The sequence below is a fragment of the Syngnathus leptorhynchus genome, chromosome 11, assembly GCF_054491065.1.
Source record: "Syngnathus leptorhynchus isolate UIUO chromosome 11, UIUO_Slep, whole genome shotgun sequence".
NCBI lineage: Eukaryota > Metazoa > Chordata > Actinopteri > Syngnathiformes > Syngnathidae > Syngnathus > Syngnathus leptorhynchus.
The window spans coordinates 8,798,399-8,815,051 of NC_141205.1; the positions used below are offsets into that span (position 1 = coordinate 8,798,399).

The following is a 16,653-nucleotide window of genomic DNA, read 5'->3' on the forward strand; positions in this document are numbered from 1 at the left end:
TTCGTACCGCAAAAAAGATTTTTTTTTTTCTAGCTTTTTGATTTTTTTCCTTATATTTATTTTCATGTAAGTGGATTTTCTCAGCCAACAAATGAAGCAATTATTTTTGCATATTAAATGAATTTGTTTTTTTTCCCCCCAGTGCTTAAGGCAGAATTAAAACACTGAAGTGACCTTTCTGTTGTTTGGAGGTAGGTTCTTGTGCGTCCACGATGAATTCCGATCAGTGTTGAGAATGCCAGGCAATTTCAAGTTTGTTGGGGTAATTGCGGTGTTACGCAGACAAATGCGCTCATTATTTTTGTGCATCCACTGTGCCTAAATATGGGCCTTACACATCTAGCTAAACCTCTCCAAAAGCACACAGTTAAATCAAAGATTCAATTATATAATCACATTATCAAGTGTAGCAGGGTAAAACTGACCTGTAATTGCACTGGGCCAAAACTAAGCTGCATGAATATCGTATGCTTTGTGGGAGAACAACACTGAAAAGTGAACGTTGCATTTGTTTTTTTTTTAGTTATGTAATTCACTTGAATTATCAAAATGACAAAATCAAAATTCATGTGTCAAGTTCCAATTCAAGTCAAGATATTTTTCATTACCAACTAAATACCGGCCTTGGGCCTTGATCAATAAATGTGCCTTTAAGATTTTTTTTAAGTTAAAATCACACATAAAATGTCGGCACTCCAAAAACATTTCAAAAGAAGTAACTTGTCTGATCATTAATTCAGATCCTCAGGCAAGGTCACTTTTTTAACCTTTTTTCCTGCTTTCACGGAAATATCATTTCAAACTCATGACTATTTTCGTAGTAGCTTAAAGCACATGTCAGCCTCATTTATTACCACTTCACACTTTTCAATTACACTTAATGCAATGTAATCAAACGATACAAACCCAACTTCACTAAAGGCGGCCTGTTATATTTGTATAAACAGACGGTCGAAACTGCATTTATTATAATGACATTTTTAAATAACCAATTGCTAAAACAAAAGCATCCGAACAGCTGTGCGGCCAGGATTTATACTGGAGCCACCCTTCAGCAGAAACGATGCATATAATGTATGAGAAGGCAAAGTTTAACAGAGACCTAATGAAATCTTTCAAAGCTATGATTGTGCTCCGCCGGTGCCCGTCACGAAATTCATTTCAAGTAAGACCTTCACTCTTTCAGTTCGAAGTAACTGATCAACTGAAAGCCATTCCGTGAGCCACCTTGCCAAATTGCTCAAAGTGGAAAACATATCCCCCTCCATAAGAGTGCCCATATAAAAGCCGTAACTAGTCGGAGAGGTAATGTTGATCATTGAAAGCACTGCAGGTTAAATAGAGAGAAATGTACGGCACAAATTGGCTCTGTGTGCATTACTCTTTTCATGGTGTCATCATTTTTCTCATACAGCTGATCACTAGAAATAGAGGAGAGCGCTGGTGGATACCTGCGGGGGAGCCCTCATTTCCAAAACGGAGGGAATTCACTGTATCCTAGAAACCAGCAGGAGACGTATATAAAGACAGGCTTTCTGCTGTCATCTGGGGGACAGAGGTTGTCACAAGGTTATCGCTTATGGTGCACCCACAGAAGAAGGTCACCACTAAGCAGACCATTAGCCACAGTTCGCACCACTGAAAAATGCACTTTCCCATCCATTATCATTATATGAAATTTTATTTTACCAGTTTCAATGTGACACTTCACAAAATCGGAAAGTTCGGACAAACTCAAAAAACATCAACAAAGCAATGAATGCCGCAATATGTGTCTGCTGTATGCACACTTGCTCCATTTCAACCATCTTGCTCTTATTTATTTATTTATTTATTTATTTATTTATTATTCATTGCTCTTATTTATTCATTGTATGTGCCTTCTTGCTTTTACTTTTTGTATTGTTTACTTGAATGTTTTGTTTGTCCGTGGACCAATATATTATATATATATAAAAATAAATAATATGTGATATGTCTTGTCACCGTGGGATAGTTGGAAACGCAATTTCGATCTCTTTGTGTGTCTTAACATGCGAAGAAGTTGAGAATAAAGCAGACTTTGACATAACCGGTATCATTTCAAGGGTCGAGGTTGGATGGTTTTCTCCGGCAAGAAAATAAAATATATGGATATATTTCCAGGTATTATGATGAAGCAATATAGTGTCAAGTGGGCATTGGTTTAAAGTGCTGCGTGTGAATTGTTCCTTTTGTCCGAGCAATCTTTTTCATAAACTTACATCTCTGGGTGGTTAAGGCCACAGTCTGAATGATGCTCGTTGCATTGGTGAAGATTGATTTTTTTTTTCCCACTCTGCAGTGAATTGAAGAGGAATCTTTTGCTAGTAAATTCAAAGAGGGAGCTAAACTCCATATGAAGCTTATGTTATCTGAATAAATTTCTCTGTGCCCTTATGAACATCGACTTGACTTTATCAAGCATACATTTATTCAGTCTTACTTCATCGACACAACCAAAAAGTCATAGTAGGTGCATATATGACATGTGTTAGGAAGCGGGTGCCTGGACCCCGAAATCCCCAATTAGGCAAGAGCCGCAGGATAACACGACTATACCTCCAGATGAGCATTGAACCATGCGCTGCGAGCGGCCATTTTAAATCACGTCTTAATGCAATCGGTGTCTTGCTGTCTGCGCTACCCCCATAGCGTCCACATCCAATGCTCGGAATTGAGATGCAGCCAGCATTAAGAAAGATAAATGAGGAGGAAACTGGAAGAGGGAGGAAAGGAGGGAGGGAGGGAGGGGGGAGGGAGCTCACAGCGAGAAAATATATTCAAAAGAGAAGTAAGTGTCGGTCTGTTAAATTCATATTATAATTAAAGTTGCTGTAGGCCAGTCTCAACGATGCGGGCATAAAATTCAAAATAAAACTTCCATGAAAAACAGAATTGTAAACTCCTCCAATGACTCCCCCGGTCACACGTCTGAGCCGCCTACATACAGACGCATGCACATCTTCTGTGTGTTAACTGAGTGTAATGTTTATATGAGCTTGGCAATGTTAACAAGGCAGCAAACTGAGGGAAATGGTGGAGGTGTAGTAAGAAAAGAATCATATGGGCTTTATGAAGGAGAACAGAAGAATGGCTTTATTGATATTCTCAACGATTTACTCATTTTATGGTATTACACACAAAAACCATGCTGGAGATTCTCATTGTTTATGTCAGTACTGTGTATAGAAAGTGGATACATAATGTGGTTGCAGAAAAGTGGAGTTCAAAATTTGCAGTCAGATTCATCAGATGTTCTCGTCAGCTTTTCCTGACATTTTTCTAGTCACATCTTACGGCAAAAGCCAGCAGAGAGAGAGCTTCCACAGCATTCTTCAAAGGTAAGATCATTACAAGTCAGAAGGGAACAAAATAATTTCAAGGCAATAAATATACTGAAGGAACACAGTGAAGAGAATCATCGAGTACAAAAATAAATGGTGAATTATAGTATTGTCTCATGTGGCTATGGAGAATTTATTTATTGATTAGCAGGTAACGGACATAAGGCGGGCATGGTGTTCTATAAGGTGACGACCACAACATATTTGGATTTTTCTACACAATGTCACAGAAAAAAATCCTGTCTTTTTTTGACAACAAAATCAATGCTTGATGTAAAAGAACCAACACAAAAAAACACTTGAGAATCTTCTAACCCTCACCTCCTAAACTCAGTTGAGCCCTCAGAAGCCATTACTTTTCCGAGTCGTAGTCATTCTGCAAGCTAAGCAGGCACAACAATGGCCAACACCAATGTTTACACGGTAAGTGTCTAAATAATTTAGAATCCAGACAGAAATCAATATTTAGCAGTGTAATTCAGTAAACTCCAGATACTTGCAAAGGATAAACGACCAAACAAGGAGGGAATGCGCATGAACTGGAAGTGATGTAGTGCTAAATACATTCAATAACTACTGCAACTCTCTGGGCTTTCCACTTTTTCCATTTTTTTTTTTTTTATGTCAACTCCATCTCATCCATTACGCACTGCTTTAGAATTCAAGCAAAGCCTGACCCATCTTCCAACAGTGCCACTATCTAAGCCCTGCCCCCCTGTCGTTAACACTGTACACCTCTGGGCTGATATGTACTGTTTGCAGACTAAATTATTATGATTATGAGTTTAAAAATTTGCTGAGCTGCTCGCCAGCTCTTTCCAGCTCATCACCATAACTACATTACAGAGGAAACTAGTGCACTGGCAATCTAACGCTTCCTCTATATTGCAATCCCAGCAGGCAAAGCTTGTCCACATTTATTAAGATGAACCTGAGCCACCAACGAGGCCTAATATCCGTCCTCAAGGCACAACGGGCACCATGTGATACCTGAAATTAAATTATGTTTACATAGCAAATCTATGCGCCCAACACATCAATCAGGTCTTAATGGGAGGAGCAAAAAAAAAATCATAGCATGCTTTGGGTGCTGGCTTTATGTATCCTTGAGGCACGAGGGCATGCCAATGTGACAATACAAGCAATCAACTTCAATAAAAACTCACTGATACACTCAGCTCAAGGCTCAGTAACCAGTAATTTATTTCCATCCTTAATATATTTACCTCATCGAGAGAAAGGAAACAGATTGCCAGAGGCAGTGGGAAGTAAGATGATTTGGAACTCAATTCTGTTCATTGCTTACTGCCAGCATGATACATCACGGAGAATTAAGATACCCCCCCCCCCACCCCTGCTCCCCAACCCCCAAACACTGAACTTCGGAAGGCATATTGGCACATCTGTCAAGGGCCCATCTCCGACAGAGACAAATGGATCCATTCCGGCACACGTAGGCTGAGCCAAACGGGTAGCAATAACCACAATGAATAATGAGTCAACACGGACTCCCGCTAAATTCATTTTTAACAATTAGTGCTGCTGCATCTCTCATTTTTCTTTGGGAATACGTGCAGATACAGTTAGGTTGTTGGACTGGAAAAAACCCAAATCAGCAAAAGTGAAAGAAGTACACAAGCTATTGTGTTGCAGCATTTCATCAACAGGTAGAGGCAAACTGCAAAATAATGTACATTTTACATTGGCTACTTTGAAGGAAATATCAGGAGCTGGTTGACAGAGATAAGCTGTATATTGGAGTTTCTGGGTCAAGTTCAAATAAACCGCCGAGTGCTCGATTAAGGGGTTTTAGCTTTGCCTCTACAAACTGCTGCTGGCAATTAAAACCTCCACTTGCTTCTAAAAAAAAAAATAACCCTCACATTGGTTTCTTCCTTTCTTGATTATTGCAGTGGTTGCCTGTTCATATATAACATAGTTACATTTATTTTATTTTATTCAAGCATTCATCATCAGACATAGTGTGTGTTAATTTCTGTTCAATCAAAATTGGCTGGAAAAATGTGTCTCAAAAGATGTATTAAAAGCTTGGCACTAAAAAATAATCAATTATGCATACCTGAAACTTAACCTCAGTGAGTATCCTAAGGAAGCATTTAGTGATTTCTTTTAATTGTGTGCCGGCGTATAGAGGTGTTAAAATTAATCGATAAATCAACAATCAATCGATTATGAAATAAATCATCTCATATTTTGATAATCCAGTAATAGTAAAAAAAAAAAATGATATATGGTAAAGCGAGGCTCTGGTTTTCTAAGAAATGTCTGTGACGGTGACTAAGGTAGTGTGGTCATAGCCAGTGTTGAAATGTCCTTGAGGGAGCTGGTGGACTCATAATTTCTCCTGATGCTGCGTCATCTGCGTAAATGACAAGGTAGGTGAGCTGTAATTGGCCTTGATGAGCTGGTTGGCACCTTGCAGGGCAGCAAGAGCAGACCTTTTTTTTTTTTTTTTTTTTTTTGCTGCTGCTGCTTTGTGGATTCCATAAAAATCCGCTTTTGTGAAGATGACATTAATATATACGTTTGACTTTATCTTCCTTGTCAGACATGCTGTGAGTAAAAAAAAAAAAAAAGAATAAAAAAAGAAAAATGGACTCTGTGGATATTTAGACACTGGATATCTTTATCCCTGAGGAGCATCTCCTGGGTTCCTTGTAAAGAATGCCACACAGTAGGTCAGTTTTGCTTGAAAGTCAAGTGCTACTAAATACACAAGGGTCTACCGGGAACATTTTTTTTCTCTCGGTGGATTAACTTCCAAAAGACGGCAATACCTTTGTCGGGCACCATGACAACATGGCTTTGTTCCTTTACCTTTGTAGAAGGTGTCAAACCACAAGCGACTAAATGTGTTGGCAGATGAAATACTGAAACGATATGCTGTCCACTATCTTAACCCAATAAATTACGCACTCGGGTTCAAAGTCACAACTAACACAACAATTCCATTAACACATCCAAATCAGGAGACACATTCAATAGATTGGCACAGATAAGTAGGAAAGTAGGAAATGCAATGCAGCCATGGCAGGTTCATTCAAAGCCAAAACAAACAAATCCTGACAGTCAAGAGAAGCAGCTAATCTAATCTTGCTTTGTATCCTCTAAAGTACTAATTAAGTTGGATCAACACAACGATTGATTGAAAATGACATTCACTTCATTATGTGAGTCATGAGTGTAAAGATTGCGAATGATCATGAGCTACCTGAGTGAAGTGGAATAAAACAGCCAGGCCAAGGGAAATAGCATGCACATGTCTCCCACAATTACAGACTCTCAGCAGCCCAAACAGCTTGTCAAAGTGGCTTCAATCCAAACATCCATAACTGATGCTTTTCAAACATACTGACACTTGGAGTGCGGCAGATAAGCGGCACTGAGCTCACAGTCATTTACAAGTCAGATGAGTGCTTTCATCAATACTTATTTTATTCCGCTCATGAACAACGACGAAACACAAATAATCTTACTGAGAGATGGATTTGATTGAGGGGATAGTCCAAATGTTAGAGGGTATTACTCAACTAGAGAACGAGTTGAAGGTGAGGCATTTACTAGGCAGGATTGTACCAATGCAGTTTTCTGCCACTATTATCTATTGTGCTCATTAGGGCCGTTGGTGAGCTGGATGCTATCCCGGCTGACCTTGGGAAGAGCAGAGGACCCAAGAGTGGTCGCCAGTCGAACACTATCATGAGTTAGAATCTGCAATATAACCGCACAGGATTGTTTTGAAAAAGCTCACAAAATGGAGCAGACATTCAAATGATGCTGAACAGTATTGCGAATTTTAATTCCAAAGTTGAGGCAACTGGTCACTTTAGCTACCAAATTATATTTTTGCTACTGTGCCCAGGTTAGGTGGGAGTATTTTGTTTGCACATCTGCATTATCGTTTTTAAAAAATTCAACATTTATATACGTGATCTTAGGCATGCAGTAGGTCATTTTCCTGGAGATTGTTGAGTTGTGTTTGTTCAGCATGGAATACAATTATGTCCTATTCTGCTTTAACACCCCCACATGCCCCCCCAAAAAAAACAAAGTTTTATATCACTGTCAGTACCCTTTTCAACTTTTACCCTTGTACACTCCACTCTGCATACAGCAGCACCATGTCATTAAACTATACGGCTAAACGTCAGTTTTACAGATGCGATGCCTGCTACTTTTTAAAGCCATCATCTTCATTTTTTGTTGTTCAAGTGGGGCAGACCGTCTATGAAGGGAATGCCTCTATTTGACAAAAGAACAATAACTGTATTCATACAGTACTATGTATTTTATTTTCAATGGCACGGCATGGAAAATAAGATAAGGTATAAGGGCACAGCAAACAATCCATTGCCCTTGTGTAAATAATACAAAACAAATGTGCAGAGGTAAAAATAAAACCATTGGTGAAACATTAAACAAATCATAAAGCAAGACAGCAGAAATAACTAACAGGGAAGACGTAAAAGCTGCAGAGATAAAGGGAAAAATGATGCATAGCTTTGTTCCTGTGGGAGCCTTTTGCTATGACATCATCCCTCTTATGAAAAATGCTTCTATCCCACACTCACACACACCCGCACACACACACATACACACACACATATGCCTTAAAAAACTTTTAATCAAATTTCATCGTGTGGGTTTCGAGGCTACTTACATCAAGGTTCATAAGCAACGCACACAGGAAAGTGACATGTTAGATAAGAGCTCTCATAGCAATCATTGCCTCATTCTCGGAGGTGGGCGATAAAATTTAATAATAACTCGATTTTTTTGCCCTCCATGAATGTTTATTTATATTTATTTATATAAGGCAAGGTTTGAATACCTGCTTACATTGCAATGTCCTGGTAGCACCTGCAAACGTGACATCATACACTAGACTGCAACCATTTGGACAAATGGTGACGAGGCAATTGGACTGAAAAGACTCGACTAGATGGTGTCTTGAGTCATTATCAAGTAAGACTCTGCATGTTTGTGTCTTGTCCACACTACCTTCCAGCTTCAGGCTCAGCCCAGCTGTCTGCATTTCTTTTTCCACTCACTTGCACAGAGCAAATGCCCTTAATAACCATTTAGCTGCTGAGGCACGCTTGTCGGTCCTCCATTCACAGCCTTAGCTGCTAATTACCTTTTCAAGGCAATGGACATTTCTACGCCGCCTCGATGCCTTCTTTTTCTTTTCACCGAGCGGTCAAGATAGCTGATTGGTGAAGGATTAGCGGATTCCGCACAAACATCATCTTTGTTCCTATTAAGAAACAATTTGCGTATAAAACTATTGCGATATCGGTAAAGTGTCATGAAGATTCTTCTGGAATAGTGGATTTGGTCTTCATTAAGATGGACTGAAAAATAAATCACGTGATTAACCATCCACACACAATTGAGATAAGTCAAATGGGGTTGCTGGTGCTACAAATATAGGATTTCCTGCACGGCAGAGGCAAGCTAAATTATTCCCATCATTAAAAAATTAATGACATTTGATTACATATAACATTAATTTTTATAGAGGAGATGTGTGATTTCACCTAGTAATTCCTATATAGGCAGTCATCTACTAATTAATTTGACGTTACCACGTCAGTTATATTGAAAAGAAGGGCTTCTAATCTATTTTTCATGAATGGATGTGCATTTAAAAATCTTTAAATCATCACCATTTTCACTGTCATGAACTGATTTATAATCTCGTTGAATCATTTACCTATTCTTAAGGGAGGTGGCTCGGAAAAAACAAGTCCAGGTTTAAAGCGATTATAGCCTACTTTAACGTGTTGGTTACATATTGTAAGAATGGAAATAGCGGCCTTGATTGAATAGTGATTCACTTCCTGCTCAGGTCAACTGGGAGAGGCAAAGACGTATAACGGTGGTGACGTCATGCATATCGAGTACACGTTGCTCCATTTTCCGTGTATGAACGTCGGCTTCTTCTGCAATTGTTTTATGAAATACAAACTGCTCCCTCAATCTAATCATAAACAGAAATGCATTACATTCCAAGAGCAAGTTAGTTATTTTTTTCCGGAATCTGTTTTTGGACCTTGGAAGCTGTAAATACAATTTAACAGAGTGCTTCTCACCTCCTGGGCCCATCTACTGAGGTGCCCTTTACCAAAGCACATAACCTCTATTTCCCGCTGGACAGCTTTGTTTGCACGGGGGCCTCAGGTGCTTGCTGCAAATGTGTATGGCTGAACATGAAGCAGTAGTTTCAAGAAAAGAAAAAAAAGGCTAAACATACGCTTTGCAAAACTGTTGTGTGCCAATAAGTACATTGTAAATATGACAGCAAAAAAAAAAAAAAATCCATGTTATTGAACAAGTAAAACAATGAAGATCTCAAAGTGATGTTCGGTAAATTTTAATTGTGAAACTGGTGGGTGGATGATTTATAAATACTGATTGCCATGAATGCAGCATGTTTACAGTAGCAGTTGCGGTGTTTACGCCCCCCGCCCACAAAGTGCGATGTTGCGAATATATTCTTTCCACTTTTTTTTTTTTTTTTTTTTTAAATCTTTAGAGTCAACCTCAGTTGTTGCCCATTAAAGGCTATTCAGAAGCACATTTTAACTTCCACTGTCCACACGTTAAAGGTCGAGTAAAAAATGTCGGACACATGTTGAACTCTCATAAATGTGAGAGCTCATTTCAGCCAGCATCAAAGCGTGTCTTTGTCCGGTGAAATAAGCACACACCTACAAAGCAGAAAGACTCTCGTGGTGCTCTATGTCCATCTTAGTGTCTCAAACTCAAGCTAGTTGGAGAACAATGCTGGCAACGGTGTGGCTGTCTAAGCAGAATTGATGCTTATATTAAGCAATAGTGCCATTTTTTTATTTTTGGTAGGCTCCTCTCTCGTCTTTTTGTCCATTCGCCTAAAAGGACAAAAAGATTGCCTTTATGGTTTTGTAGATTGTAGTCACCTTTCTGGTAGCATTGGACAATTTCTGACTGCAGCTGCATCCTTAATGTATGCAAGATAAAGTACAAGGACACAAATGTGCCTCAGTATGAGTGGTCACTTTGGACGGGGGGGGGGGGTATGGAGGAGGCAAGTCTTGATTTCCCCAAAGCACTTTGTTTGGCATTAAAAGTGTGTATGCTAACAATAATGAGAAGCAGGAGGGAGGCCAAGAAATACAGCTGTTTTCGCATCTGGGCCAACTGTTGCTGTGTGCTTCTGATAAAAACATTTGGCAATAACGCAGATAAATCTTATATCTTAGTGCAGTGGCTTTGACTTGGGTTAAAATGAAGCCGAGTTCAGGAGGCGATGGAATGTATTAAAAACAACAACAAAGCAAAAAAAAAGAAAAACCCACACTTGTTCAACTCACAAATCATACAATGTCCCTCCACAGGGACCAATAAAGTGAGAAAGACAAACAAAGTGAGATTCTGAAATGAGATTTACCTGAGTAGGACCAGTAGGAGTCCCCAGTTGCCCTCCTCTCCCTTATTAGACCTGCACTCCCATGATGCTTTGCTCCAGCATGGTGAGGCTGGCCATCTGATGCAACTGCAAAGAGAAGAGAACATTTAGGAAGGCTGCCAAAATGCGATTGCCAAATGTTAATGTTGTGCTAGGCCAGTGGGTTGTAAATATGACACATTCATAGCATTTCCATGCTTGCAAGTTTATATTAATGCTCAAGTATCTTATCAGATGGAAGTTGCAGCAACTCCCAGCATGGTGGTAACCCCAGAGGGAGATGATGATCAAAACACACTCTAGCAGTATCTACCACCCCAGTGTCTTATCCTTAGAGGCAATAACAAGAAACGTGTGCCAACGAAAACCTCTCGCTTCCAGTCCAGTAAGCATCGTTTGACACAAAGCTTGAACGGCTGGCAATGATCATCACCATCAAGACCTGCAGACAACAAGATTTGCCAGCCTGCGGAGCCTGTGATGTGGTGTGCACTCCAACACTTACCAACAATTACATCCATTTCTGCAGCAGCTGGCCTGGAACTCAGCTGCACCACTGATGCGCTACAGTGCGGCTGCCACAAGCAGTGACACTGTCAACTGCGCAGGATTAAATCGCACATTTTCTTGTTGTACTTTGACAACCATCAGACGGATTTTGTAGTGCTTCAGACTTCAAAAACGACGTGGAATTGAGTGGAACCTCTAAAATTTTAGGCCACTGAATCATATCATACCTAATATAGATATATAGGGCGGCTCGGTGGCACACTGGATATACCATTTGAGAATAAATATATATATATATATATATATATATATATATATATATATATATATATATATATATATATATATAATACTAACTGAATGAACCCGTTTTTTATTAAAAAGGAATAGAAATATAACAGAGTTTTTTTTATTTAAATCTGATTCCTCAATTAATTAAATAAAAACAGATTATTAAGTTATTTCGAAAAACTCGGTAGTTGCATCTCTAAAATTGAAAATTTCACACCGAAGCCACATAGGTCGGTCAAGGTATCGGTCAATCACGCTCACGGGTGATCGGTATCTGTTTTACGCAGCTAAAATCCCAGATCGGAAGATTCCTTGTTAAAAGTCTATGACTTGTATCTCATGTATTTCAGCACTTCGTAGCCTTTCTCACCCCTGCAGCCACTTAAAATAATCTTGGCTGTTACTAATAGTTGCATCATTACTGGGGATTAATTAAACAGCACCACATCAAGCCAAGTTCTCTCTTGCACTTTCAGTCAGCACATTGATGCCTCTAAATATGCCAGTCGCTATCACGCAAGTCAATTTCAAATCGAACGCAATGCATGCAAAGGAAGGTCAAAGAGGGTACAGGGGGAAACGTCATAAATAGCCGCTTTGTGATCACATCTATCAACTCGTAGTGGATTAAAATGATGCGTGTGAAACAGACAGCCAGGGTGCATCTGCGGCAGAGACACCCAGCAAATTTGAAGGCAGGTTGTGAAACAGGAGGGCTGCGCAAGCTTTGATCAGAGAGCATAGGAGACAGCTCCATGTCAACAGTTTACTCTCATCCACGTCAGCTGTCCCTCGAGGGCAAAGGATTAAAGCCACGGCATCGTTGATTGAGCCGAGCAGAAAATGCATTTTGCGCTGGGCCTGAGACGGAGAAGACCTATGCAACGCTTAAACCTTCCTTTAAGTTAAATGTAGGAATCTCGTGCAAACTGCAATTCCATCTAATGATTCAACACGGACTCTTTGTGTCTATTTTTTTTAAGGTTTTATATTTTAATAAGAAACATGTTCAAAGGCCCAATAGATTAAGAGTATGTAATGTCTCAGCATACAAAACTCCTTCCCCCTTTTCGTCGCCCTGAGGGCAATCTCTGCTGCTCTACTGAGCTATTTGTTCCATAATATCACACTCAACAACAAGCCAATAACCCCCCCGGGAGCCTTGGAAGAAAAAAAAACAACAACAACCTAACAACCACCACAGGAGCGTTTCACCTGCATTAGACATTCGGGAGTCAAGTTATAATGTCACACCATCAAGTGCATGTTGTGAAAAGACCTTTATGGCTGGTTTTCATTTAAATAAACATATTTTTAGGATCATATTATGTTGAAAATAATTAAGACTTACGTGAAATTAACACGAGTGATAAACAAAGGAAAAGACGCAGATCCTAGACAAGGGATCAGACTCAACATAGCTTACCGCCTATGGAGCTTGACCTTGAAATGGGGTCAAAGGCAACAATGAGACAATGTGGGTGAGGTCCCCTTTCCCTGCAGGCAGCTTAACATTTGCAGGCTGGTTCTGGGGACATCCTTCAAGCATGGAAGGAGCAGGTAGGCAATATGGAGAGGTTCCGACTAGAAATAGTCGGGCTTGCCATGACAAAGTGCTTGCTCCCAGCTCTATTCCTCTCTGGAGTTAGTCATCGAGAGAAAACCTTGATATGGGTTTTTCTGTCCCCCTTTGACCGGTGTCAGAGTTCGGTCCGCATAGCCAGCAGTAGCTCCTATTTGTTCCCAGAGAAAATTAGACTCCCGCCATGGCTGCCCTTTGTGAACGATTCTGTTCATAACTTTTATGGATGGAATTTCTAGGCACAGTCGAAGCGGGTTCCGGTTTGGTGGCCTCGGTATTGCATCCCTGCTTTTAGCAGACAATGAGGTCCTGTTGGCTTCATCAAGCTGAGAGCTTTTAACTTTTGCTAGTGTGGTTCGCAGCCGAGTGTGAAGCAGCTGGGGTGATGCAAGTATTTATGGGTTTTTTTTCCCACGTGAGGGAAGAATGGCGTAGATTGACGGGCCGACTGGTGCGGCACCTGCGGTGATGAAATGCTCGACATTAGAAGGAGGGGCTGAGCTAAAATGCAAGGTTTTCAATTCACCGCTGGATCTGCGTTGCCATCATCACCTTTGGTCACAAGTTGTGGGTTGTGACCGACAGAACAAGATCAAAGATACAAGCGGCTAAAATGACTTTCCTCTGCGGGGTGCCCAGGCCCTCCTTACCTTAGCCTGCTGCCCTGGCAACAAGACCTCAGAATAACTGCAAGAAAATAGACAGCTTGATAAAGTGCTAAGATATACCTGTGTTATATAAAGTATTCAGCTTTACTTTTGCTTGCCCAAACAGTGTCAATGCTAATTCAGGTCAAATCTTATTGTGCCATCAGGTAATTCCAAATGTGTTTACAGTGGCTTATATTTATTTCATGGAAAAATTAAATTTGAACATCATGTTGATGTACACGACATCCATTATATCGCTTTTAGCAACAGCATAGAAAAATAACACCAGACTTGTTTTTGTTGATGTTCTAGCTTTGAAAGATAACCAAAGCCACATGCTCAGGCAGTCAAATGCACACAACTTTCAGTTTGCTTATGCTGCTGCTGCTGCTGCTGCTGCTGCAGCGGCGGCGTAAAAGTTCACCGCACCCCCCGAGGCACCCCACAGGTCCCAAGAGCAGATAAGTCATAGCGGCTCCAAACACTGTGGACTGACGAATTGAGTAGAGCAAGTAAAATGCCACATTGGGCAACAAAGAGATTTGCTAATGTGACTGTTTGAACCCAAGTGGGATTAAAGAAACAAATGCAATAAACAAAAACAAAAAAGAAATTAATATTGCTCTGGCCAGGAGGGATTTTTATCTTTGTTGTTGTAATTTACATGGGGAAATTGTTAAGAGACATAGGAGGGGGGGAGCAACAACAAATGATTCTTGTAGCTTGTACAATTAATGACTGGTATTAAAAATCAATTGTGTGTTGAATATTAAATAAGAAATATGGCACTTGCTTGATGCATCTGTTCCAATCCCAAATTATTGCGACACCTGCTTTAAACAATTCTGAGTCAAAGATTGAAGCTTCTCGTCCTTGAGATGATGTTGTTTGGACTGGAGAAAGACATCCACTAAAAAATGCGACATGACAAGAGTGATCGGGTCACTATGACGGTTCACATTAAAATAACAAAAAAAAATTGGGGCTAGTCATCATGTGGCACACTTGGGTTTCACATTAATTAGCAGAAGCAGTGATGATCTCCCACCTTGAAAGCTTCTACCTGAATGCCATTGCAGCTAATGACTATAATAATTAGTAACACAGCAAGGTGAATCTGCGCCAACATGAGTGTCGGAGGCGAGACGCTCGCCCAAAAGCATTTTCACATTTGCTAACTTGAGACCATTTCCAGGCACAAATTGTGCGAGTAATTATAACAGGATGATGATGCGAGATTGAGATGATGCCAGCCTTGTCGCTTAATGATGCATAATGTGAACTGACTAGAAACCTAAAAGTAGCAAAACAGATATTAACAGCATCAAGTAGTCGCTGGATTGACTATATTTAAAATATGTAAACAATATATTGGATTTATCATGGAACTTCGAAATTAGAATGCACAATGGACGTACAGTTTGGAAACCTACCATAAGGTTTTAAGATATTCTTTTATCATTTTAATTTTCTCCAACTGTGATCAACCTTTAAGGTTCGATTGTTTCAAAAAGCTAAGTTTTATTTTCTTCGACAGAGATGTACCACTGTGTATAAATTGCGTATAATTAACGGCAAGTAAAACGAAGCCATTTTGGAAGTAAATCGCCTCCACCAGTCGCTAGTGTGTGATGTATGGTGTTTTTCACCTTGTTAGCAGCATGAATGAAATAGCTGCAGAAGAACTACCATGATGTCATCACCCATTATCAAGAGAGTGCTCGCTCACAGTGTTCCAGTTTCATTTACAAAAAAAAAAAAATTACTTGTCGGAATATATTATGTGCCCTGACATCATTTCACCTTGTTCACTCCAAAAAAAGGGTGAAAATTAACACTCACTTGTAACAACCACATGTGAGCACTTTATGCAGTACTTGTCCCGCATTTGCCTAGAAAGGGTGATGTCAGATGTAGTAGCATCTGGAAGAAATGTAATAAATTCTCACGTGTCAATCAGTCTTTGGCATTTCTGCCCGGCAGCCAGATTTACATTCATCAGCTATCGTGTATCATGGATACTTTGATTGAATGGGAAGCAAACCTCATTCCACTTCAAACTATTTCCATATTTTCAGTTTGAGGAAAAAGGCCTAGCATTAAATTGCCTAATTAAGACAAAACAAAAAATAACAGCCCCATCATTTTGTCAGAATTTTCACCAAACAGGAGTGAGCTTGAGGGTGGTTTCACAGCCATCACGAGCGTGTAACGGCTCTCGATTTAAATTGCTTTGCATATGCGGCATAAAAAAAAAATGCAGGGAGAGACAGCTGCTGTCTGTACAATCTCATCAGCAAAGCATTGAGGCAACTGTCAAATGACATCTGCTTCTCTTGAACAGTTTTTTTTAGTGACGCGCAAGAACACATGCAACTTTTCTGACAAATGTTTAACGAAGGCTTTACGGCGATGCTATTTTCTTTCAATTAGGAATGTGTGGTTTTCCGTTTTTATGTGCAACTGGGCCTACACTGTGCATTCGAATGGAGCATCCTTCAAAGTCAACAGACTTACTTTTGAACGAGGGCCAATTTCAAGTCTGGTCGGCCGTCACGATTCACAGTGTTGCGGGAAAAATGAGAAACGATTGGCTGACGCCGAGCAGTCGTACGACATTTGGATGAATTTCAAGCTCGTTTGAAATTTGGTCGGCTGCGACTGTGATCACGCATGGATGAGTTAGATTCCCCAATTTTTGAGTCTTGCAAAGTGAAGTGCCAACTTAAAATCAAGTTAGGACGGATGCTGTACGGTAGGCGCTGGTGGGCATTTGAAAGCATT

General features: G+C 40.0%; 1 protein-coding gene across 1 annotated transcript in view; it reads right to left on the reverse strand.

Annotated features, from left to right (window-relative positions):
• The window catches only part of ca16b (carbonic anhydrase XVI b), an 82,228-nt gene that overhangs the window by 47,706 nt on the left and 17,869 nt on the right, over positions 1-16,653 (reverse strand). The window contains exon 2 of the mRNA XM_085923433.1: positions 10,819-10,923. Coding sequence (XP_085779559.1) covers positions 10,819-10,923 — 105 coding nt within the window. The remainder of the gene's footprint in view (positions 1-10,818; positions 10,924-16,653) is intronic.